The sequence below is a fragment of the Pan troglodytes genome, chromosome 2, assembly GCF_028858775.2.
Source record: "Pan troglodytes isolate AG18354 chromosome 2, NHGRI_mPanTro3-v2.0_pri, whole genome shotgun sequence".
Taxonomy (NCBI): Eukaryota; Metazoa; Chordata; class Mammalia; order Primates; family Hominidae; genus Pan; species Pan troglodytes.
Window position 1 is genome coordinate 141507292 of NC_086015.1, and position 26260 is coordinate 141533551.

Below are 26260 nucleotides of genomic sequence, written 5' to 3' on the forward strand. Positions count from 1 at the left end.
AGGGAAATATAACTACTGATAGTGAAAGCCCAGCCATGACCCAGATGGGCTTACCCTTGACAGGAACTGGGGACCAAGAGCCTCCCAATTGCCCTAACTCCTGTCATTGGTATTAGCAATATCTGGCCAGATTTAGAACCAGTCATGGAAACTTGTGCTCAAACTAAAAGTAGGTCATCACTTCCCAGAAACAGAACACCTTGTGCTTCCTGAAACAGCATATATCACTGTGAAACTAAAGAATATTCTACAGACACCCCTGTAGAAAGAAACAAAGAACAGGATAGTTTAGAAAGCTTTCTCTTAGCTGTATTCAGCAAATTTCATACTAGTTGCTCAGGATTGCTAGTTGGTATGCTTTTGTAAAACGAGATTGAAATTTAATAAAAGATGCAACTAAAATCTTTTCCTGCATGAAGCTAAAAGCACTCAAGTTGAGAGAGGGGCAAGGGAATCTCCCCAGGATGACTGAAGATGACTTCTTTTTACAGCAAGTACTGTTAGCCTTTCTGCACCCCTTAGCTTGGCCCCTGCTCCAACTTCTGGGTCAGCAGCAAGGTGAACTCAACAGAAGTTGCTCTTGACTGTTTGAAGGTAGAAGCAGCCCTGCCTTTTCTCTTTGCTAAAAGAAGGTCAAAGGCTTCGCAACCAGGATGCAAGGTCTGCGGTCCAGAAGCTTGCGGTGAGTGTGTGCCACTGATGGAGCCCCAAGCCCACCCACCAGCCACTCCTGTTGGGGTTGCTCACACTGCAGCTGCCCTATCACCACCCTGCACGTTCCTTGGAAGATTTAAATGTTTGGTTGCAAATGAATGTTTTAAAAATGTATTTAATGCAATTTTTCCTGCTCTCAACATGACCACCCAAGATTCAAACACAGAGACTTCCAAGTTATTATTTTTTCAGAACATCACTGATTTTAAAATCTGTCACAACAGGACTTGGTTTTGTGCAGATATCAGAGTGCTAATGTGAGAAACCCAGTTAAAAGAAAACTTAGTTTATTGGGAAGAAAGCCTTAGGCCCACTCGTTTCTAGAACTGTGAAAATATCCTTGGTTGGCATTTTTAACACAAAACACTATAGTGTTGGTATTAAATAGTACCAGGTAAATATAAAGAAACCAATAATGAATTGCTGAGACAATCTTGAACCCAAATAGCATTAGAAAGCTGAAGGCCCAATGAAATAACACTTTCACACTTAAACTCTGTGGATAAATTTTGCCTGTGGGTATAAACAGATGGTCAAATTAAAAATGCTTTACTGTAATTAACTTTTCTGATTTGAATGAAGGGAAATGTATTTATTGAAACAAAGCTGTTTGCTGCTTTATGCAGGTGCAGTGTTCAGTCAGCAAGGAAGTGGGAAGAGTGGACATGGTATCGTGTCTACACCCAAGTTCTTAACTAAGCTTCTCGCTCTAATACTGCATTCTGTTTCTCCTTTTGTGCCCTGATTGTAATCCAAAATTTATGAACTAGAAAAGAATGTCCAATTTAATAAGTTGCATTTTTTTTTCTTTAAGCACTTTATTCAGAACAATACATGTTCTTCTGGTAGTGTTTGGAAAATATGATTTTAACACATGCTAATAAAAGCCAAGAAAAATCATGGCAACTTCTAAAAAGGAGTCTGTTTTCCAAATGTCTAGAACATTAGGAAGCATCAGAAGATAATGTGTACACGCTTTTGGAACCTGTGATTCTTGGTAAATGAAGGGCTGGGAAGTGGCTTTGCATTTCAGAGTGGGACCCAGTGCCTTAAGGTAAGTGTGGCTCCCAGAGGCATCTGCAGCAGTCTGGGGACCCCTCTCTTTTTGGCCTCCTCCTGAAGGCCAGCAGACCCTTCACAGGTGGCCACTTCCAGCCACAAGATATCCCATCCCCAATGTCATGTCCACCCCTCCATCCTCTTCTCCTTAGGTATGCCCCATCTCCACTGCCACCAGCTGCACAGTATGCAAGAGCTTGCTATCCCTCTGCAAGGACACACAGGTGCTCTTCGTCTACTACGCACTGCCACCTTTTCCCATCTCTGAATTGTAGGCACATCTCCTATCTCAAGGCCTCACTGGAAACAAAGCCAAGGACACCTGCGCCAGAGTGGCGGGAGGATGATGAGGTGGCTAGCAAGAGAGGGAATAATCATGGTGGGAACCTCTGAGAGGACCCAAGGTAAGGCGAAGAGAGTAGGAGCAGGGCCAGGCAGGCCCCTGTTTCCCATAACTACCACAGGAAAACTTGGAAGTGAGGCCTAAGGAGGGAAGGGGGACTCCCACCCCAGATCTTGATGGAGGGCTGACAGAACGGTTCCAATTTCTTGCCACCTGGGATAGGAACTGGTGCTGTCCCCATCCTGCCCCTTGCCTGTTTACTGGGCAGAGAGGCACATGTTTATTTCCAGCATGAGAGAAGGTCCAGGATCTGGCTTTAGGGAAGGCTGAGGGAACCCCCCAAGGGCCACTGAGTGGACTACTAAGCCACCTTTTCTCTATCTCTGCAGCCCCTGGCTCCTGGCTTTGGCAAGCAATCTGCCCTCAGGCTGAGTGGAGGTCCAGAGCCAGTCCTTAAATAAAACCACCCTCCTTGACTTCATGGAGCCCAGCCTGCCCTCCTCCTTGTCAGGCACTCACACCCAGGAGCCGAGGGATCTTAAAGCCAAAAACAGCACCCATCCTTTACTTCCATATTTGCTTCTGTTGTGTGAAACCAGGCCTAGGGTCTCCGCCAATGAGTTCCATCCTCTGGGAGTGGGCTGATATTTGAGCCACTCTCGGGAACCCCCTTAAACCCCATTCCCCTGTTCCTTATGCCATGAAACTTGTGGACTCTTAGAGATGCCCTGCAATGCTGAACCCACAGCATCCCTGAGTCACCAGTAATGGGAGGAAGGGGCATGTCACCATTCCTCCCACTCCTGCCCCATCACCTAGTGCCCCACTTGCTTTCCCACTGCCCTGCCCAGCTACTTCATCCATCACTGACAAAAGAACACTCCCCGCCGACAGGCTCGGTTCCCCAACCTCATTTTCCCCTCTCTCCCCTGCTTTGGGAGGTCCTGGTGGCTCCATCTCTCATCTCACCAATGTTGGAAGATCCTTGGCTTCTCAGATTCTGGGGAGATCAGATGGCTGTCAGCTGGGTGCACCCCCTCCAAGTAGCTCATTCAGAGCCACACACACCTGTGGTGTGGAAGCCCAGGCATAGGGCTTCTCCAAGTCGTTTGCCACTCGTGAAGTGGGCACAGACCATATGGGCCCCACTCTTGAGCCCACTCCCAAAGGGAAGAGCACAGCCCCATGGTGGGCTGTGAGTCTGGGGATCTGGAATAGTGCATCCAGCTTCCTGACAGGTCCTGTCAGTGAGGGCTCTGTTGGACACATTGAGATCCTGTACAGGTTCCGATGAGCACTGTGGACATGTGTGTTTCCATCCAGGGGTGGCACGAGGTCCTGGGAAGCACAGTGGCCTTAAACAGTAGGGCCTACCGAAGGTCACTGGCCTTGGTTCCCAACTGTGGGGACTGACTTATCCGTGTGTCCCCTGAGCACAGACTGTGTTGTGGTAGGCTGACGAAGTGTGATGCACCCACGAAAATGTCCTCTGGGAGCTAACTGCCCATTTAAAGAACTTCAAGTCATGGACAAAACCAGCAAGGAGGAAGACGCTGGCATTTGCTTCGTGGTGTAGAAGAACATGGCCTTCTCCTCAGATAGGAAAAAGTATGCCGGCACTTGGCAAATTTACAAATAAAGTTGTTAGAGGGGGTGGCATTGTGTGCTGATAATTCCCAAGTGGTCATAATAGCTACTTTTTACTGAAATCCTGTGTCCCTCAAGGGAAGAACTGCAGAGGGATGGCTAAGCCAGGCAATTCAGTGGGAGCTGAAGGCAACCTGGCCCCACTAGGAGCTCTCAGCTTTTAAATTTAGGTGTCAGCCAGAATCAGAAGCCAGAGAAATGGGGGAGGGATGCGTCAAGAAAATCAGATGAACCCTGGTTCCAAATTTAATGTCTGAGCATTGCTTTATGAACATGCCCTGGTAATGGAGAACTGCAGATGGGGAAATCTGGCAGCATTAAATGACTGTTGGTGTGAATTGGGCAGGCAGTGTGAGGAAGCATTTGGAGCCTATTTATATCTGCCTCGGCATCAGTGTGCCTGGAAGTGTCATAGCCAATCTTGCTGCACTGTTTTCAAGCTCATGGTTACCAAATTAAGTTCTAAAATTGTTTAATTCATAAGGTAGATTTATTGTTGGGGAAACACCATCTCATATAACCCAGTATCCTCTGAGATGACACTTATATCTCACAACAGGATGTAATAACTGATGTTCAATTATTTTGTAAAATCCCAAAGACAGAAAAAAAAAACTGCGTTCTACATACTGTTTAATAAGGCAGAAAAGTATATACTATTCTCTTTCTTTACTTTTTTTTTTTTTTATTATTAAGATGGAGTCTCACTCTGTCACCCAGGCTGGAATGCAGTGGCATGATCTCGGCTTACTGCAACCTTCACCTCCCCGGTTCAAGCGATTCTCATGCCTAAGCCACCCGAGTAGCTGGATGACAGGTGCACACCACCACGCCCGGCTAATTTTTTGTATTTTTAGTAGAGACGGGGTTTCACCATGTTGGCCAGGCTGGTGTCAAACTCCTGATCTCAGGTGATCCACCTGCCTCGGCCTCCCAAAGTGCTGGGATTACAGGTGTGAGCCACTGCGCCCAGCCATATTATTTTCATTGTCTACAAAAGACAGCTAAACCAAAAAGTATTGGTACTCAAAAGAGTAAGTTCCGATTCCGGAGGTCTGTTTTGTGCAGTAGACCCCTGGTCACGTGCTCTGGAAGAGTAGCACAGCCATCTCAATCCACATCCTCAGGAAAGCAAAGTGCCTCAGTGGGCCCCGCTGTTGCTTCAGCCTCACCGCCTGTGGGATGACAGATGTTTGGTAGGACTCCTGAAACAGCCCTGTCCCAGACCTTCTGTCCCACCCACCATCCACAAAGAAATGGGAAGTTAAAGGTCAGAGCAGGAGGGTCAGCAAAGAAGTCCTGATATGTGTTAGGGACCAGGAATTAAATAAATTAGAATGGATAACATTGAGCATTTAATTTGTGTCAGATGCCAGACCAAGAGCTTTACATCCTGTCTTTCATCTTCACAACAGCTCTATGATGATGATTTTTATTATGAAGTTATTTGTGGTTATGACGAGTCTATCATTATCTCCATTTCACAGATGAGGAAACTGAGACCCAGAAAAGGTAAGTAACTTTTCAGAGGCTCTTCAGCTGGGGAATAGTGGAGTCAGGATTCAAACCCGGGATTGTCTATCACCTTGACTCCTGCCTTTTTTTAGCAGGAATAGTGCTAAGTACAGTGGAGGCATATGCTGCTCCCCAAAGCTGAGAGAGTGACATATCAGAATAAATGGGCAGAACAGCACCCCAGCCAGGCTGCCAGTGTCCAAAGGAGGCTGTGCACTTATTCCCAGGATGTGGTCTGCAGATAGCCCCTTTTCTTATCACCTGAGGCCAAAAAGTCAGTCTCATGATCTTCCAGCACTCCCAACAGACCAGTGAGAACTTCCCAGCCACCTGCCGCAGACTTGGCTCTGAGTTACAGCTATTTGCTTCCAATTACCACCCCCCATTCCCAAAAGCTTGAAGGTGCCCCACAACCCTGGACACATAAGGAAATGCATCATGGACTCTCTGAGGGCAGGTCCCAGAGGAAAGCTGGCCTGGAGTGTCAGTGGGTCTCTGATCCACATAGAGCCACACTTCCCAAGAGTTCCTGGCTCCCCAGCCTCTGTGGCACGCTCAGCTTGTTCCTCAGCTGGCAGTGGGAATAATTCTACTTCACAGAGCAGTGGCAAGTCCACCTATTTTGACTTGGCTGCATTTCAGATCTTGAGACCATGAGCATATCAAACATTTAGGCAAATATATTGATTAAAACCCAAACGTTTAGACACACATTTCAGATGTGAATGTGACCTCCCGAGAATCCAACCCTCACATCCTTTGGGTTTTCCCAAAATAATCATCTCCCAGCCTCTTCCACTCATTTCATGCTCAAACCAGAGACATGTAATGCAGCAGTTCCACTGGTTGTGGGGTAGACTGAGTCACATGGGCTCCGGACCCCTTGGGGTTCTCACCCAGATTTGGAGGTGGCATTGCCACCTGGCATGCCTTTCCCAGAGGCTGTCCGAATGCTTCCCATGAAGGGAAGGTCCTAAACAACGGTCATGCATTGAAATATGGGGTTGAGGGAGATGAAGTCATAGCAGGCTCCAGGTTGAGGGCCGTTCCGTATAGCTGCGTTTCTCAGTGAGCCCTTAGGGGCTTAACATGGAGTGTGTGGAGCGGGTCTGGCCTCTGACTGGCTTTGAGGTAGGCTTTCAGAAAGTTCATGAAATTTTCCCAATGGTTTCCACAGGGAAATGCAAATAAAGTACTTTTTGTAACAAAAATATGACTCCAAGATAAGCAGCAAAAAATTTAATGAGGTATTAAAAAGCAACGCTGTTGCTCTATGAGAACACAAAACAGTTTAGTATTGATAATCAAGTTATATAATGACCTGTATTTTCAGAACAGGACTGTATTAGGTTGAAGACTTAGTTACGAAAAATTATCAATCCCCCACACACTCAAGCACATAGTCACAAATTCCTTGTAACTATGATTTAATAAAGACCAAGTCTGCCTTGATGACTTACCCTGAGGGGCTTCTGTATCTTTGTCTGAAAATTTCAAACTGGGGAAGAGCAATGCCAGTTCTCTGTCAGCATCTTCTCTGTCCCGGCTTCCATGGACGGCATTGAAGGGCATTTCTGTGCCGTACTGAGCTCGGAGACTGGGAACATTGGCAAAATGTAAAAGAAACAATTGTTTCATTTGAAAAGAAATGTTTTGCTTTCTGGCAACATGATCACCAACTACCAATCAGCACCCTGCATTCCTGTGAAATTGATTTATCTGCAGGAAATACCAAGAACAGCAGCAATGATAATAGTAGCTGGCATTTATTTGGTCATGGCAGTGTGCTGGGCACATAGTTGGGTACTTTACCTACACGATCCCATTACATTTTCGCCACAGCTCTATGAGGGAGTCTACTGTTACCCCCATTTTAAAGATGCATGATTAATGGTGTAAGCACAGGAGCTGCCATTTTTTCGATATTACTACCAAAGGCTAACACCATACCAAGTGCTTGATAAAGTTGTGCATAGTTATCCTTGCAATAACCTCCTAAGATAATATTGCTATGATTTCCTGTGTGTCAAGCACTACTCTTGGTGAGATATATACATGTATGTATACACAATCCTGATGGATGCTCATATCCCCATTTTATAGTTTAGAGAACTCAGGCTGAGAAGAGACTTGCAGTGACCTAAGATCTGAATCCTGAGCTGGCTTTCACTAGCCCAGCCTGCCTCATATATAAATGTTCCTGGTCCCCTACACCTACAAAGTACAACTGCAGTTCCTTGGGTTCTCTAATTTCTTTCCTGTTGTCTGGGCCTGTCAGCTTCAAAGGCCAAGGTAAAGTGAATTTGGATTGCTGGCGCCAAGCTAAATACTCCCAAGTCCAAGGAGCAGGCCAAGCAAGCCCAGTGCAATGTGCAGAACAAGGTACTCAGATTCCCGAGGGCCTCAAGACACCCTGATGGGGAGTAGGTTTGGATGGCGTTGAGACTACAGTGCAGATTCTCAGGCCCTGGCCCAGAGTCTCTGATTGACAGGCTTGAATGGGGCCCTAGAATCTGTATGTTCCTGGGAGTATCCTATGGAATCCTCTGGCCGAAAAGAGAAAACAGCGACTGAGGAATGAATCCAGAAGCAGCCTTCAGAAGAGGATAGAGCAGGAAGAGGAGGCAGCTCACAGGAGGCACTCAGCAAAGGCTGGGGACTGGAACAGAGAGGGAAGATGTCAGGGTCTCCCCAAATATATAAGAGAGAGGCTCCTGGCCATCAGAGAGTCCTCTGTGTTACCCATGATTCTAGGCTGAACACTGAGTGGGACTCAGCCTCCTGGGATGCAGGTTTTAAGATGGATGAAAGGACCACAGCTGGTGACATCACCTTTCAGGCTGCTCCCTCCTGGCCACATTGGGGTCACGGGGGCCCATGACGGTTCGCCAGGTAGTGACCACGTCCTCGAAGCCCTCAGTCCTGGTGAGGATCAGGAGGTGGCTCGGTCCACTGCACATGTGATGTACCAGCTTCTCAAATGCCTCCTAGGCACAGGGAGGGAAAACAGTGACCAGGGCAGGAGCTGCTAGGGCCTGCAGAGGATCAGCGAGCCCATCTCACCCACGGAATGGGAGGGAGTTAGTGAGCAGCCTTGCTACCGTGGCCACTCAGCCACTGCACCCTGTCTCTGCCTGCTGTGGAGGGTGTCAGGGATGGGTGGTAGTGATGACCAACCACACTCAGAACTCAGAATGATGAGACTTTTAAGTTGACTTATTTGGGAATAAACGTGAGATTATATAAGTTAGGCGGAGACATTTAAAAGACCATATCTATGGAAATTGTATGATGCTGGATAACCATGAAATATAGTTGGTACTTTTTTTCTTTTCCATGTAATGCCTCACAACCCTTCCTCCCTCCTCAAGTAACAGTACTCTGGTTTTCCTTTGGGGAACAGCCCTTACCCATTTCATTTGGTCCAAGTTTGACTGACAACCATGGGATGCCTATTTCCCAACACACACACACACCCCTGACCTGAGAGGAAGGGTTCTGACCCAAGCTAAGCCAAGAAGACTCCCAAGCAGGTGGGTTATCAGCAGAAGCAAATGGAAGGTAGTTAGATCTGAGTTATCCAACGGCAGTATCTAAAGTGATATGTTCGAGGCTTTGCTTCAAAATCCCTAGCTTCCTTTTGTCTCCAAGCCCTTCTCATTAAACTCTCCCTTCAGTTCTGTGAGTTATGGACTCTCCTTCTAATAAATTCCTTAATTCATTTCTTAGAGTGAAAACCTTTTCTTTGCAACCAAAAAACTTTACCTGATACAGCCTATTGTCATTCTGAGAATAAATTCATGACCCACTTGCTGTTCCTATTTTGGTTCTTCATAATTTCTTCTGTCACAAACTGATATCAATCTATAAGCATAATGTTGGAGGAAGAGAAACGACAGTGTGTTGAACTTGTGGAAGTAGATGAGCTGACCTCTCCAGCTTTGTGTTGGTAGAAAAGTCGCACTTCTGCCTCTGTCATGGTTCTCTCTTCATTTGTTAGAATTTCAAACCCAGCTTCCTGAATCTGTAGAATATATATAAATATTCTAAAAGGGTAAATCAAGCCCAAATTCACATTGATTAATTAATTTAGTTGAAAGGTAAAAAATAAAGACAGGCAACATTAAAGGCTGTGGAGACACTGATCCCCACATTATCTGTCCCAATCAGATTTAACATTTTCATTTACTTGAATGGAGTTTGAGCTACAACCCCTTAGAAGTCATCTTTCTGCACTAAGATATCACTGCCCGGTGCCCCATCCCTGTTTATCCACAAAAGAGGACACAAGGACAGTGGTGCATGGTAAGTGTTGTCTCTCTTACCTTCATGATAATCTCATCAGTCTTTCCATGGGCCACTGCATCTGGTTTAATGATGGCCAAGGTACAGGTCCTCTCTGATGAAACTAAGCCAAAAAATGGTGCTGTCAGATGCTGATGTTTGAGGCTCCTGAGAGGCCATCCACAAAAAACAATGCAACCTCTACACAAGGCTCCATTGCACCAAGTGCTAGGCACAGGCTTGGGCTCTCAGAGTTCCCTTCCCTGGCCTCTTAGTTTTGCCCCTGCAAACCTGGACTCTGGTGGATGCACCAGTCTGACTCCAGACCTGAGGCCAGACCTCAACCTCCATCTTGCTGCAAGGAACAGAGACTCAGAGACTGGCTCAATGAACCTGGGCAGGTGGCAGAGGAGGAACATGGGGGAAGGGATTGCTCAAAGACTGCTTGGGACCAGAAATCCAGAAACAACTGAATTGAGTTGGCCTGGGGAGTGGGAAGAAGAGGAGGTATAGGAGAAAGTGAGTGGGGGGCCTGGAGCATGGGCAATACAGGCCTGGCTGCCCTCACCCTCTCATGATTCCCAGCCTCTACCTGCTGTCTGCCACGTGCTCTCCTTTCACTCTACTGGCTCCTGTGCCTCTGATACTTTTTCCCTTTCCTGCCACATGGCTAAAAATGGCTCCTCCAGGCCCTGAGTCTGCATGATGTTCCATGACTTCTCAGCTCCAGCACATACTACCAGATTGCAGTTTCAGTAGTCTGTCTCCGTTCAAGTTCTCCTGAGAGAAGCCAGATTGCCCCACTCATTGGTATTAGCCAAGATACCAGCCCTAGCTCACTGGCCAGTCTGCTGATTGACTGCCCTTGAATAAGCATCCACCAGTCCAATTAGCTATGACAATGAGGGAGGTGCCACAGGATCACAGTCCACTGCTTAGGCCCACAGGAGCTGTAGGGAGGTCTGTGTCTAGTCCCTGAGCCCACCTCCATTGTCCTCCTGCTTATATTATATAAACTTGTCTTGGGTGAGTTATCTACACTCTCCACAGAATCATCATTCTCCCACCACCTATTTTGTTTCTCAGCTTTTACATTGGTTGTGTTGAAATGAAACAAGACAATATCTACATTTAACGAGGGCTTCTACTCTGAAAAATCTCAAAAACATGTACTGCAAATGTATAAATCATTTCAAGCAACAAATCTGTTATTTCTTTCTGAGATTACTATTTCTAACATGTTATGAATATTTAGATTATAAGAGAGTTTTGAAAAAATTTTGATATTCAGAGAAGGACTGTGTGGTAGATAGAGCTCCCTCTCCCCTCTCCCCTCTCCCCTCTCCCCTCCCCCCTCCCCCCTCTCCCCTCTCCCCTCTCCCCTCTCCCCTCTTTCCACGGTCTCCCTCTGATGCCGAGCCGAAGCTGGACGGTACTGCTGCCATCTCAGCTCACTGCAACCTCCCTGCCCGATTCTCCTGCCTCAGCCTGCCGAGTGCCTGCGATTGCAGGCGTGCGCCGCCACGCCTGACTGGTTTTCGTATTTTTTTGGTGGAGACGGGGTTTCGATGTGTCGGCTGGGCTGGTCTCCAGCTCCTAACCGCGAGTGATCCGCCAGCCTCGGCCTCCCGAGGTGCCGGGATTGCAGACGGAGTCTCGTTAACTCAGTGCTCAATGGCGCCCAGGCTGGAGTGCAGTGGCATGATCTCGGCTCGCTACAACCACCTCCCAGCCGCCTGCCTTGGCCTCCCTAAGTGCCAAGATTGCAGCCTCTGCCTGGCAGCCACCCCGTCTGGGAAGTGAGGAGCGTCTCCGCCTGACTGCCCATCGTCTGGGATGTGAGGAGCCCCTCTGCCTGGCTGCCCAGTCTGGAAAGTGAGGAGCGTCTCTGCCCGGCCACCATCCCATCTAGGAAGTGAGGAGTGCCTCTTCCCGGCCGCCATCACATCTGGGAAGTGAGGAGCGTCTCTGCCCGGCCGCCCATCGTCTGAGATGTGGGGAGCACCTCTGCCCTGCCGCCCCGTCCGGGATGTGAGGAGTGTGTCTGCCCGGCCGCCCTGTCTGAGAAGTGAGGAGACCCTCTGCCTGGCAACCGCCCCGTCTGAGAAGTGAGGAGCCCCTCCGCCCGGCAGCCACCCCATCTGAGAAGTGAGGAGACCCTCTGCCTGGCAACCGCCCCGTCTGAGAAGTGAGGAGCCCCTCCGCCCGGCAGCCACCCCATCTGAGAAGTGAGGAGCGTCCTCCCTCCTCGTCTGGGAGGGAGGTGGGGGGGTCAGCCCCCCGCCCGGCCAGCCGCCCCGTCCGGGAGGTGAGGGGCACCTCTGCCCGGCCGCCCCTACCGGGAAGTGAGGAGCCCCTCTGCCCGGCCAGCCGCCTCGTCCGGGAGGGAGGTGGGGGGGTCAGCCCCCCGCCTGGCCAGCCGCCCCGTCCGGGAGGCGAGGGGTGCCTCTGCCCGGCCGCCCCTACTGGGAAGTGAGGAGCCCCTCTGCCCGGCCAGCTGCCCCGTCCGGGAGGGAGGTGGGGGGGTCAGCCCCCCTCCCAGCCAGCCGCCCCATCCGGGAGGGAGGTGGGGGGGTCAGCCCCCCGCCCGGCCAGCTGCCCCATCCGGGAGGGAGGTGGGGGAATCAGCCCCCCGCCTGGCCAGCCGCCCCATCCGGGAGGGAGGTGGGGGGATCAGCCCCCTGCCCGGCCAGCCGCCCTGTCCAGGAGGTGGGGGGGGCGCCTCTGCCCGGCCGCCCCTACTGGGAAGTGAGGAGCCCCTCTGCCCGGCCAGCCGCTCTGTCTGGGAGGGAGGTGGGGGGGTCAGCCCCCCGCCTGGCCAGCCGCCCCATCCGGGAGGTGAGGGGCGCCTCTGCCCGGCCGCCCCTTCTGGGAAGTGAGGAGCCCCTCTGCCCGGCCAGCCGCCCCGTCCGGGAGGGAGGTGGGGGGGTCAGCCCCCCGCCCAGCCAGCCGCCCCGTCCGGGAGGGAGGTGGGGGGGTCAGCCCCCCACCCGGCCAGCCGCCCCGTCCGGGAGGGAGGTGGGGGGTCAGCCCCCCGCCCGGCCAGCCACCCCGTCCGGGAGGGAGGTGGGGGGGTCAGCCCCCCGCCCGGCCAGCCACCCCGTCCGGGAGGGAGGTGGGGGGTCAGCCCCCCGCCCGGCCAGCCGCCCCGTCCGGGAGGGAGGTGTGGGGGTCAGCCCCCCGCCCGGCCAGCCGCCCCGTCCGGGAGGGAGGTGGGGGGGTCAGCCCCCCGCCCGGCCAGCCGCCCCGTCGGGGAAGTGAGGGGCGCCTCTGCCCGGCCGCCCCTACCGGGAAGTGAGGAGCCCCTCTGCCCGGCCAGCCACCCCCTCTGGGAGGGAGGTGGGGGGGTCAGCCCCCCGCCGGGCCAGCCGCCCCGTCGGGGAAGTGAGGGGCGCCTCTGCCCGGCCGCCCCTACTGGGAAGTGAGGAGCCCCTCTGCCCGGCCAGCCGCCCTGTCCGGGAGGGAGGTGGGGGGTCAGCCCCCCACCCGGCCAGCCGCCCCGTCCGGGAGGGAGGTGGGGGGGGGTCAGCCCCCCGCCCGGCCAGCCGCCCCGTCCGGGAGGTGAGGGGCGCTTCTGCCCGGCCGCCCCTACTGGGAAGTGAGGAGCTCCTCTGCCCGGCCACCACCCCATCTGGGAGGTGTACTCAACAGCTCATTGAGAACGGGCCATGAAGACAATGGCGGTTTTGTGGAATAGAAAGGGGGGAAAGGTGGGGAAAAGATTGAGAAATCGGATGGTTGCTGTGTCTGTGTAGAAAGAGGTAGACATGGGAGACTTTTCATTTTGTTCTGTACTAAGAAAAATTCTTCTGCCTTGGGATCCTGTTGATCTGTGACCTTACCCCCAACCCTGTGCTCTCTGAAACATGTGCTGTATCCACTCAGGGTTGAATGGATTAAGGGCGGTGCAAGATGTGCTTTGTTAAACAGATGCTTGAAGGCAGCATGTTCGTTAAGAGTCATCACCACTCCTTAATCTCAAGTACCCAAGGACACAAACACTGCGGAAGGCCGCAGGGTCCTCTGCCTAGGAAAACCAGAGAACTTTGTTCACTTGTTTATCTGCTGACCTTCCCTCCACTATTGTCCTGTGACCCTGCCAAATCCCCCTCTGCGAGAAACACCCAAGAATGATCAATAAAAAAAAAAAAAAAAAAAAAAAAGAGAGTTTTACAATAAATTCCATTATAAATTGATTAGTGAGATCACCTAGAGGTAGAGGAAGAAAAAAGAGACCAAAGCAGGGGTCTGGGGTGCCCCAGGTTAAAAGGGCAGCACAAGAAAAGAAGCCAATGAAGGAGAAACTGAGGAGAGGCCAGAGACATAGAAGGAAAACAAGAAAAGTTGTGACATCTCAGAAACTGGAAGAGAAGGTTTTGAGAAGGAAGACATTGTGAACATCATCCCATTCTGCAGAAAAATCCCATAAGATATGCACTGGTAACTACCTGTTGGTGCCACCAATGAGCACCATTTCAGGGAGTAGTGAGCGCAGAGGCCAGATTGCTGCAGGTCGGGGCATGAATGGAAAGTGAAGGTGGCCTAGAGTGTGGACAAAGGAAGCTTGGCTGTGAATAAGAGGAAGGCTAAGGAAGGGCAAGGGTGGTATCTTAGATGGTTTTCTAGGTGGGAGAGACTTGATTTGGGAGGAAATCATGGAGGAGGGAAGAAAGAGGAGATGATGCAACAGGGGAGCAACAAATGTCTCCTGCAGAATCACAATCACTGATTTTCTCTTCACCCTTGAAGTTTTGCTGTCCTAAACTGTGCCTTCTCCCTTGTTAGAATCCAACTCAAACAATTCTTATTCTCCACACATGTAAAAACAGCCTATTTCAAGCAATAATTTAAAAAATCTTCCTCCTCTTATCAACACAGTTCCTGAGCCTAATTCTGGTTTTCCCTCATGTCTCAGTTACCACCAAGAGACACCGTCCCAGCAACAGCCTTCCTAACTGTTAGCTTTTCTTCACTCTGTCAGGTCAAGTTGTTCTCATATGAAGGGTTCAAGAAGTACTGTGATACCCAGGAGTGTAAAACCTGCAAGTTAATATTTGGGGAATACAGGAAAGAGGTTGTAGGGCTCTGGGAAGGAAAGGTTTTCTAACATTTAAGAAAGAGGTGAAAAAAGAAGCTTGAGCTTTTTTAAAAAGTTCAAATAAGAACTAACGAAATAACAGCATCATTGCTTTCGATTATTGGTGTTGCTACCCTCCATTTTATTACATGCAGCTTTTTTGATGCCTGGTAATTGCGATGAAAGTCACACGTGTTATATTTGAACATAATCAAAACGCTGTGAAATGTGCCCAAAATGCTGATAAAGATCCAAAAAGATATTTGACACAGGATGTTTGAAGTCAAGTGACTGGAGACAAAATATTTTATGGTTAAGCTTCCCAGAGTCTTTCCAATTTATCTAGCAACAGGCTTCTCAATAGAAACTATATAGGCCAGGAGGCAGTGGAATGACATTTCCAAAATACTGAAAGAAAAAAAAAAAAAAAAACTGTCATCCAAGAATACTGTACCCAGCAAAGCTATCCTTCAAATATGAAGGCAGGCCAGGCATGGTGGCCCAGCACTTTGGGAGGCTGAGGTGGGCAGATCACCTGACGTCAGGGGTTCAAGACCAGCCTGACCAACAGGGCAAAACCCTGTTTCTACTAAAAATACAAAAAAAAAAAAATTAGCTAGGTGTGGTGGCACATGCCTGTAAACCCAGCTACTGGGGAGGCTGAGGCAGCAGGAGAATCACTTGAACCCAGGAGGCAGAGGTTGCAGTGAGCCAAGATAGTGCCACTGCACTTCAGCCTGGTTAACAGAGTGAGACTTCATCTCAAACAAAAAACAAAAAAAAAAGAAGGAATGCCTAAGGAAATCTTTAATCTGAAAGAAAAAAATACTAATATGCAAAAAGAAGACATTTGAGGTATAAAACCCACTGTTGGCTGGGCACAGTGGCTCATGCCTATAAATGCTCCCAGCATTTTGGGAGGCCAAGGCAAGTGGATCACTCGAGGCTAGGAGATCAAGACCAACCTGGCCAACATGGTGAAACCCTGTCTCTACTAAAAATACAAAAATTAGTTGGGCATGGTGGCACACGCCTAGCTACCCAGGAGGCTGAGGCATGAGAATCACCTGAGCCCAGGAGGCGGAGGTTGCAGTAAGCTAAAATCACACCATTGCACTCCAGCCTGGGTGACAGAACTAGAGTGAGCCAAGATCATGCCACTGCACTCCAGCCTGGGTGACAGAGCTAGACTGTCTCAAAAAAAAAAAAAATGCCAGATGCAGTGGCTCATGCCTGTAATCCCAACACTTTGGGAGGCCAAGGCGGGCAGATCACCTGAGGTCGGGAGTTCCAGACCAGCCTGACCAACATGGAGAAACCCCATCTCTACTAAAAATACAAAATTAGCCAGGTGTGGTGGTCCATGCCTGTAATCCCAGCTACTTGGGAGGCTGAGGCAGGAGAATCACTTGAACCCAGGAGGCAGAGGTTGCAGTGAGCCAAGATTGTGCTAGCCTGGGTGACGAGTGAAACTCTGTCTCAAAAAAAAAAAAAGAAAAGAAACCAAGACCCAACTATATGCTGCCTACAAGAAACCCACTCTACCTATAAAGACACATAGACTGAAAGTGAAGGCATGGAAAAAGATATTCATTGCAAGTGGAAACCAAAAGAGAGCAAGAGAAACTATACTTAGATCAGAGAAGGTCACTATATAATGATAAAGGAGTCAGTTCATCAAGAGTAACAATTATAAATATCTACCCAACACCAAAACACTCAAGTATATAAAACAAACATTAATAGATGTAAAGGGAAAGATAGACTGCAATACAGTAATACAATACGACAATACATAGGGGACTTCAACACCCTACTGTTAGTGATGGACAGATCATTCAGACAGAAGACAAACATCATAGTCAAACTGCATACTAGACCAAACAGACCTAACTGATATTTACAGAAGATTTCACCCAACTGCCACAGAAAAGACATTATTTTCATCAGCATGTGGAATATTCTCCAGAATAGAGCAAATTATAAGCCACAAAACTAGTCACAACAAATTTAAAAAAGCAGAAATCATATATATCTTTTCTGACCACAGTGAAATAAAATTAGAAATCAATAGTAAGAGGAACTTCAGAAACTACACAAACACATGAAAATTAGACAACATACTCATGAACAACAAATGCATCAGAGAATAAATTAAAAAGGGAAATTTTTAATTTCTTGAAACAAATGAAAACGGAAATACACATCCAAAATCTACAGGATACAGTAAAAGGAGTAATACAGTAAAGGGGAAGTTTGTAGCAATAAATGCTTACATCAAAAAACATAGGAAGACTTCAAATAACCTAATGGATGCACCCAAATGCGCTAAAAAAGCAACAACAAACCAAACCCCCAATTAGTACTAGAAAGCAAGTAATAAAGATCAGAGCAGAAATAAATGAAATTGAGCCTAAAAAATACAGAAGATCAATGAAGCAAAAAGTTGATTTTTTGAAAAGATAAAATCAACAAACCTTTAGCTAGACTAAGAAAAAGAGATGACCCAAATAAAATCAGAAAGAAAATGGAGACATAACAACTGGAAACCACAGAAGTATAAAGAATCATTAGACACTGTTATGAACAACTATACACCAACAAATTTGAAAACCTAAAAGAAATAGATAAATTCCTGGATACATGCAGTCTACCAAGATTGAACCATGAAGAAATAGAAAACCTCAACAAACCAATAACAAATAACAAGATCACAACTGTAATAAAAAGTCTTCTGCCAAAGAAAATCTCAGGACCTGATGGCTTCAATTCTAAATTCTACCAAACATTTAAAGAATAACTAATACCAATTATACTCAAACTCTTCAAAAAAATTTGAAGAGGAGGGAAAACTTCCAAACTCATTCTGTGAGGCCAGAATTGCCCTGATAGCAAAACCAGACAAGGACACAACAAGACGAGAAAACTAGGCCAATATCCTTCATGAACATAGATTAAAAAGTCCTAAACAAAATACTAACAAACCAACTTCAACAACACATCAAAAAGATCATTCACTATGTGGGATTCATCCCAGGGATGTAAAAAGGGTTCATCATATGTAAATCAATAAATGTGATTCATCAAATCATTAACAGAACCAAGAACGAAAACCATATAATCATTCCAATAGATGCTGAAAAACCATTCAATAAAATTTGAATTACCTTTATGATAAAAAACCTTCAAAACACTGGGTATAGAAGGAACATACCTCAAACAATAAAAGCCATGTATAACAAACCCACAGCCAGCATCATAGTGAATGGGGAAAATTTCAAAGCCTTCCCTCAAAAGTCTTGAATAAGACAAGGATGCCTGCTTTTACCACTTTAATTCAAAGACCCCACCAAAAAACTGTTAGAACTGATAAACGAAATCAGTGAAGTTGCAGGATACAAAATCAACATACAAAAACCCGTAGCATATGTATATACCAACAGCAAACAATCTGAAAAAGAAACCAAGAAAGCAATCCCATTTACAATAGCTACAAAGAATATAAAAATGTAGACTTCAATTTAACCAAAAGATGTGAAAGCTCTCTACAAGGAAAACTATGATACACTGATGAAAGAAATTGAAGAGGACACACACACACAAATGGAAAGATATTCCATGCTGATGGATTGGGAGAATTAATATTGTTAAAATGTTAATAGTGCCCAAGACAATTTACAGATTCAATGCAATCCCTATCAAAACACCAAAGACATTCTTCTCAGAAATAGAAAATACAATCCTAAAATTTATATGGAACCACAAAAGACCCCAAATAACCAAAGCCATCCTGAGCAAAAATAACAAACCTGGAGGCATCACACTACCTGACTTCAGATTATACTACAAAGCTATAGTGACCAAAACAGCAAAATACTAGCATAAAAACAGACACAGAATAGCGAACCCAGATGTAAATCCACACATTTATAGCCAGCTCATTTTCAACAAAGGTGCCAAGAACATACAATGGTGAAAAGGACATTCTCTTCAATAAATGGTGCTGGTTAAACTGAATAACCATATGCAGAAGAATGAAATTACACCCCTATTTCTCACCATATACAAACACAAAATCAAAATAGATTAAAGGCATAATTCTAAGACCTGATACTATGAAACTATCAAAAGACAACATTGGGGAAATGCTCCAGGATATTGATCTGAGCAAAGATTTTTTGTGTAAGACCTCAAAAGCATAGGCAACAAAAGCAAAAATAGATAAATGAGATCACATCAAGCAAAGAAGCTTCTGCAAAGCAAAGGACACAATCAACAAAGTGAAGAGACAACCCACAGAGTGGGAGAAAATATTTGCAAACTATCCCTCCGACAAGGGATTAATAACCAGAATATATAAGGAGCTCAAACTACTTAAAAGCAAAAAGAAAAATAATCTGATTTTTAAATGGGCAAAAGAGCTGAGTAGACAGTTCTCCAAAAAAAGACATAAAAATGGCCAGTGGGTATATGAAAAAGGTGCTCAATATCACTAATCATCAGGGAAATGCAAATCATAAAATCACAATAAGATGTCATCTCACCCCAGTTAGAATGGGGACTATTAAAAAAAAAAAAGGGAGGCCAGGTGTGGTGGCTCACACCTGTAATCCCAGCACTTTGGGAGGCCAAGCCGGGTGGATCACCTGATGTCAGGAGTTCAAAACCAGCCTGGCCAACATGGCGAAATCCAGTCTCTACTAAAAATGTAAAAATTAGCCAGGTGTGGTGGCGGGTGCTTGTAATCCCAGCTACTCAGGGAGGCTGAGGCACGAGAATTGCTTGAACCTGGGAGGCAGAGGTTGCAGTGAGCCAAGATCACACCACTGCACTTCAACCTGGGTGACAGAGGGAGACTCTGTCTCAAAACAAAACAAAGCAAAACAAAACAAAGCAAAACAAAAAAAAGAATAATGAGGTGAGGATGTAGAGAAAGGGGAATGTTCATATACTGCTGGTATGAATGTAAATTAGCACAGCCACTATAGAAAACAGTATGGAGGTTCCTGAAAAAACAAAACTAGAACTACCATATGATCCAACAATCCCACTACTATGTATATATCCAAAAGAGAGGAAATCAAGAGGTATCTGCACTCCCTTGTTTATTGCAGCAGTATTCACAGTAGCCAAAATATGGAATCAACCTAAGTGCCCATCAATGGATGAATAAAGAAAATGTGGTGTATATACACAAGGGAATATTATTCATTAATTTAAAAGATTAAAATCCTGTCATTTGTGGCAACATGGATAGAACTGGAGATCATTATGTTAAGTGAAATAAGCCCCCAAGCAAAGAACAACAAGTAGCACATGTTCTTACTCATATGTGGGAACTTAAAAAATGGATCTCATGAAGATAGGGAGTAGATTGGTGATTACCAGAGGCCAGGAAGTGGAGAGAGAGGAATGAAGAGAGGTTGATTAATAGGTACAATCTACAGATAGACAGAAGAAAACAGACCTGGTATTCAAGAAATCAGTAGGATGACTATAGTTAACATTAATCTTTTGTACATTTCAAAATAGCTAGAAGAAAATAATTTAGATATCCATAGCATAAAGAAAAGATAAATATTTAAGGTGATGGATATCCCAATTACCCTGATTTAATTATATGAATGTATCAAATTATTTTATGTACTCTGAAAATATGCACATCTATTATATATCAATTTTTAAGAGAAAATTATGAACCATTAAATAATCTTCTCATAGTTCAGATTGCTCAGTAAACTGAATACTCATCTATTTTAAACATATATAAAATCTGAGTCTGCTTTGCTTTTTACCCTTGCTCATTGGTTCTGCACTCACCCATGTCCTCATCTTCACCATTGTTCTTTCCATGGGAAACACATTCATCTTCATCAGAAAGAGCCTCATCTTTAATCTAGTACAAATTGGTCATTAAAAGAAAGTAGTTAGCTAATTAACATTACCACTAAGACCTTCAAAAACCTGTAGAAACTTAAAAAAGCAAAGCTCCAAAACACAGAGAAAAAAATGTCAAAATTATCAGTCTTGGAAACTTTACAGGACCCTTTTTGGTAGTTGGGTGATGGTGTGGGACTGACAGAATTAGAACACAAGAAAATCCATGCTTAAGTTTTGGAGTCTGCCTCTTTTCATAAGCATTAAGTAGAGATAGTTGATAAGAAGACAAAGAATTGAAATGTAAGTAAATATTAAGAGATTGACTATGCAGTACAGAGAAGCCGTAAAGAGATAATATTCCCTTGGAGGAAGCACATGAAAATGTTAGCATTTGCAGTTTTCTTTTGTGAGGGAAAATGGCCAGTTTTCTTGGGAAAAATATGATTTGATTCTAATCCATTCTATAAAAATGGAGCTTTGCTATTTGGAATTTAATAAGAAAACTTGAACAATGAACATGGAATGGTGTTGAGTCACATTTGCCAGATGCTCAAAGCACCAGGAAATACCTCTCTACCTACGGTATGTTGATTTTCAAAGGCAGCCAATTATTTGAAGCACTGGCAGTCAATGTTATCATGGAAATAATGTATCAAAATCACAAGCTTTGCTGATTCTATTTCTCATGATAATGACAGACCTTAATTTCTAGGTTAAAGAAATGAGCCCTCTGAGTTCACAAGTAAAACCTTCAGGAATATGAGCCAGTGGGTCACTAGGAGAGATTTCACCTCAAGGCTGAGAGGAGCCCAGGATAGCTGACTTCTCCTACCCACCACTCCATTCTGTAACTTGATTTTCATTTCTGAATTCATTGTTAAGAGTTGAAGTGGGAGACGAAAGGGAAATGGATAAAATAAAGCACTCTGGATGAAAGAGATGGCTTTTATAAGAAGGTTTCAAGATGCACACATATCACCAGGGCACAGTGCATGAGGAACAGACCCAGGTGAAACTTCTATGAAGCTGTCCACCGACTGCTCCAGGAAAGTCAGGTGAAGGAGATGGGGACTGCTGATCTCGCCCTACTAGCGCACTTGTGAGTTAGCTGCTTATAGAAGTGACCTCCAGTTACCACTTTCCGTTCTCTGCCTTCAGCCAGCACTTTCTTTTCGGCCTCCAGCTGGTCTAGGATGGTTTTCTGCAGCAGTGGGGCATTTGCTCCTCTAACCACAGCCACCAGTTCTCCTCCCTAGAATATGTTACAAACAGCATGAAATACTCTTGGCAAATATTAATCTCTTGTAAGAGATGGCAAGAGTGTCTAGGAGTGTCCCCAAGATCAAGGTCCCTCAACCCCAGGCCTGTAGCAGCGTGCTCACTTCTGCTGCCCTCCCTTGGCAGGACACCCTCAGGTCTGCTCCTAGGTTTTTTGTTTGTTTGTTTGTTTGTTTGAGACGGAGTCTTGCTCTGTCGCCCAGGCTGGAGTGCAGTGGCGTGATCTCGGCTCACTGCAAGCTCCACCTCCCAGGTTCACACCATTCTCCTGCCTCAGTCTCCTGAATAGCTGGAACTACAGGTGCCCGCCACCATGCCCGGCTAATTTTTTTGTATTTTTAGTAGAGACGGGGTTTCACCGTGTTAGGCAGGATGGTCTCGATCTCCTGACCTGGTGATCTGCCTGTCTCGGCCTCCCAAAGCGTTGGTATTACAGGCGTGAGCCACCGCGCCCGGCCAGTCTGCTCCTAGTTTTAAATGATTTCTCTTTTTCTGATCTCTACCTTCTAGGCCATGCCACTCCTTTCAAAGCTTCCTTCAGGGTAACCAGCAGTTCATTAAGGGAGGAACAATACATAGTAAGTTATGAGTGACTAAGTGTGGCTTACACATGACTTATTCATTCAACAAATATTATTGAGCACTTACTATACCAAGCACTAAGGCAGAGGCAAAGAATATAAATATTAAACATGAAAAAACATAGCTGCAGCCTTCATGAATGGGTAGTAGAGTGGGGAGAGGGATGGCTGGCCAAGCTGAAGAAACAATTACAATACTATGAAATAATTGCTGTAATAGGGAAACATAAGGTGCTTGGAACTTGGGGCAAGAATTGCCAGCATCATCTGAGATGGTCAGGGAAGCCTTCACAGTCCAGGTGATGTTTGGGATGAATCTGAGTTTCTGCTTTAACTCTTTCAAAAGTCTATTTATTTATTTATGAGATGGAGTTTCGCTCTTGTTGCCCAGGCTGGAGTTCAATGGCGTGGTCTCGGCTCACTGCAACCTCCGCCTCCTGGGTTCAAGTGATTCTCCTGCCTCAGCCTCCTAAGTAGCTGGGATTACAGACACCCACCACCAGGCCTGGCTAATTTTTGTATTTTTAGCAGAGACGGCGTTTCACCATGTTGGCCAGGCTGGTCTCAAACTCCTGACCTCAGGTGATCTGCCTACCTCGGCCTCCCAAAGTGCTGGGATTACAGGTGTGAGCCACTGCAGCCGGCCAAAAGTCCCTATGTTTGTACTCACAAAGAAATGGATCTGGAGAGGGAGAAGTTCACATAGAGTGGGTCCTCCTTCCATTTCCATCCCATCCCTCAGTGGGCCACCATAGGGTTGAAGATTGTGGCCCATGTTTCCATACAGCCAATTAGGATTTATGCTTTAATTGCTATGGGCTCAAGCAATTAAGCCATTGTGGTAATGATCCCATTTCTGCAACTAAGCTCTGATATCAAGTGTGTCTGGGGCATGCTCATCTCTGAGCTCCTTCCTACTTCTCCCTCCTTTCCTCCCAACCATGTTATCTCATGTAAATTCAGTCTCCCTACTAAAATCCAAAGCTCAAATAATGTTTTATCATAAGTTTCCAATTTGTAATACTTGCAGTGCTGAGGCCAGGAGGCTGAAGTTTTCCAAATTAAACAACCCTAGCCTGGTGTTTGGAGACCTGGTTGAGTAGATCCCAGTATTCCTGACTCTACAATGAGGGGGCTGGTCTCAGTGAGGAGGTATATCGATCCATTGCCATCCGAGCCTGGCAGGTGGCCTAAACCTAGGAAGCCAAGTGTGAAACAGTGGGCCCTAAGGGGCATGGAGCTGGACCATGGATGTCACACCCAAGGACATCCAAATTATATTTTCAAAACACTGGGCCACTTGGTTTTCCTCAATAGTCCCTCTCATTTCTAACTTTCTGTAAACTTATCTTCACATTTTCTGATTAAATAAAAGTGAATGAAGAGCTTGTCTGCCCCATAAAGGAGTATCTATTTTTACTAAAAATTCCCCTTTACGGAGCAAAGGATAGAAATCTTGAAACCCTGTGCTCTGAGAGTGAAGCCTCAGTCTAGAGTATTCATGAGCCAGAAAGGAGCATGTACATTTGAGTGACTGGTACTCTCTCCCCGTGTACAGCAAGTCAGGAAGGTTGCCCCAGCACAGTGACCACCAGGGTGCTGTGTCATCCACCTCCTTGGGCACAGGGCCCTCAGGCTGCCATCCTAGTCAGCAGCTTGTATCACCAGTTAGACTTGGGGGTGGGGGTGTCTGTATGTAGCCAACATCATAAAAACAGACTGGGAGGCATCAGAGAAAACAGCATCACTTGTTTGAATCTGTGAGGCCTCTTGGTGGTTCCCATTAATTCTCCCAGAGTGAATTAATATCAGTGAGATGCTTCTATTTTGAACTCTAATGATTTGCAATCGTCAAATAGTTCTGATTCTGAAAATGTACTTACTGCATAAAACAGAAAGGTTGGCTCGCACTTCCCTCTGTACTTTTCGAGGACATCAAGACGATCTGCCTCTGCCTAAAGAAAACCACTATCAGCAGGTACCCTGGGTGCAGGGGGTGCAGGGCCCGATTGATTGGTGGGAAACCACACAGGGAACTGAACACCCCCAGGACTGACTTCCCCAGGTAGAGCCCCGATTTGCTCTCATGCTGTTCCTGCTAATCAGAGCTGTCCTATAAAATTGCAGACATGTACTCTCTTGAAGAATCAAATGAGGAAGCAAGAATATCTCCTACCCCCCCAGCTACTGCACCAGTCCAAGGGAGCATTACTGGCTAATGTCCTTCTGCAGCCATGACTGACAACCGAGGTGAAGGTCCTCAGGCACCACCTTCATTGTCTGAGAAACCTGCTGCACATGGGCATAAGAGATCCCCCATGCAAGCCCTTTTACAGCACACTCCTTATGGAAGCACCAAGACTGACTGCCAAAGGAGGAACTGCAGAGTCCTTGAAGTCCAACTTCTTGAGTGATTAGTGTTAAGTTATATTTTCTCCTGTCTTCACTGCCTATGAACCTCAAACCCATGCCGCATATCAACAGTGTCTCTTGCACACTTCTCTGGAATTTATTCCCATTTCCATACATTCATCCAAATAAATATTTGCTAAAAGTTCCCCTTTATGGCGCAGAGGATGGAAATCTTAAAACCCTTTGCTCTGAAAATGACATTTCAGTCAACAGTGTTCACGAGCCAAGAAGGAGATGTGGCTGGGGTGGTGGCTCACGCCTGTAATCCCAACACTTTGGGACGCTGTGGTGGGAGGATTGCTTGAGCCCGGGAGTTCTAGACCAGCCTGGGCAATATAATGATACCTTGTCTCTACAAAAAGTTAAAAAATTAGTCAAGCATGGTGGCATGTGCCTATATAGTCCCAGCTAGTTGGGCAGCTGAGGTGGGAGGATCACTTGAGGCTGGGAGGCAAAGGCTGCAATAAGCCGTGATACCACCACTGCACTCCAGCCTGGGTGACAGGAAAAAGAAAAAAGAAGAGGGAGAATATGCATTTGAGTGACATATATTTCTTCTCTTCATACAGCACCAAGAACTGCTCAAGCCAAGAGGGACACAGGGAGGTGGGGTGGGGAATAGGAACCTTCATAACTAGAGAAATTAGAAAGTATCATGACAGTATCAACAAAAAGTCCACACTGATTCCTTTTTAATGACCTGAGAAAGGCCACTCTCACACTTCTCCTTCCTGACTCTTAAATTTTTAAATTCTTTTTACAATGTTGTATGACTGTTGGCTGAGAGAGAATCTTACTAATGCAAAGTGCAGAAGGTCCAGGCCGACCTCGATCCTCATCTTCTGGAAGAGGCTCACCACAGGTTTGCAGGGGCCACACCAGCCTTGATAGACATCAACAACTGTGTGGAACCAAGAAGCAGGAACATTCAGTAGACGCCAGCTCCCACCACACCATGCAAAATTTATACCTGTACATTCTAACCCCCCTCAAATGGACATTCATTTGCCGGGATATCTAATGGTTAAAGGGATTTACTATCCCATGAGATTATAAGCCAGGGTGGAAACACAGCCAGTCCTCATTCTTATGAACTTGGTATACTGAATTCTGAATACAGTATAAGCATAGCAGAAAATAATTTTCTTAACATGGCTCCTTTATCTTAAGGGTTCTTCAGGCTACATTCAGGGTTAGGCCTAACACAGGGTGGCCCTCAATTATATTGGAATTAGACTGAAACTGTCTATTCTAAAAAGGAGAGGTCACTGTAGGTGACCCAGCAGCACACAATTGACTTTTATGTAATCCTTTGATAACAAACACAGGTTTGACCTTTTCCTCTGATGAATTAAAAGCCACTTTCTTTGGGTGGAGCAGAGTTTTATCTACTTTAGAAAAATCAACATTTTTCTCCCAGAAAGTGAGCCTGATAGAGAGCTAGAGAGAAACTTGGATACCTTTTTCTTC

At 46.2% G+C, this 26260-nt stretch overlaps 1 protein-coding gene across 7 annotated transcripts in view; it reads right to left on the bottom strand.

Annotated features, from left to right (window-relative positions):
• Window positions 1–26260, bottom strand: part of NME9 (NME/NM23 family member 9) — a 54434-nt gene that overhangs the window by 18391 nt on the left and 9783 nt on the right. For 2 of the 7 annotated variants that reach the window (XM_024355725.3, XM_063807226.1), the window contains exons 4-11: window positions 25588–25691; window positions 24262–24333; window positions 20460–20535; window positions 9604–9686; window positions 9210–9302; window positions 8111–8265; window positions 6739–6875; window positions 4452–4938 (exon numbers count right to left, since the gene is read on the bottom strand). In XM_024355725.3, the coding sequence (XP_024211493.1) occupies window positions 4874–4938; window positions 6739–6875; window positions 8111–8265; window positions 9210–9302; window positions 9604–9686; window positions 20460–20535; window positions 24262–24333; window positions 25588–25691 (785 nt within the window). In that variant the 3' untranslated portion in view covers window positions 4452–4873. Of the gene's footprint in view, window positions 1–4451; window positions 4939–6561; window positions 6876–8110; window positions 8266–9209; window positions 9303–9603; window positions 9687–20459; window positions 20536–21654; window positions 21772–24261; window positions 24334–25587; window positions 25692–26260 lie in introns of those variants that run through there. The other 5 variants (XM_009446540.5, XM_009446542.5, XM_009446541.5 and 2 more) reach the window with 4 other exon arrangements.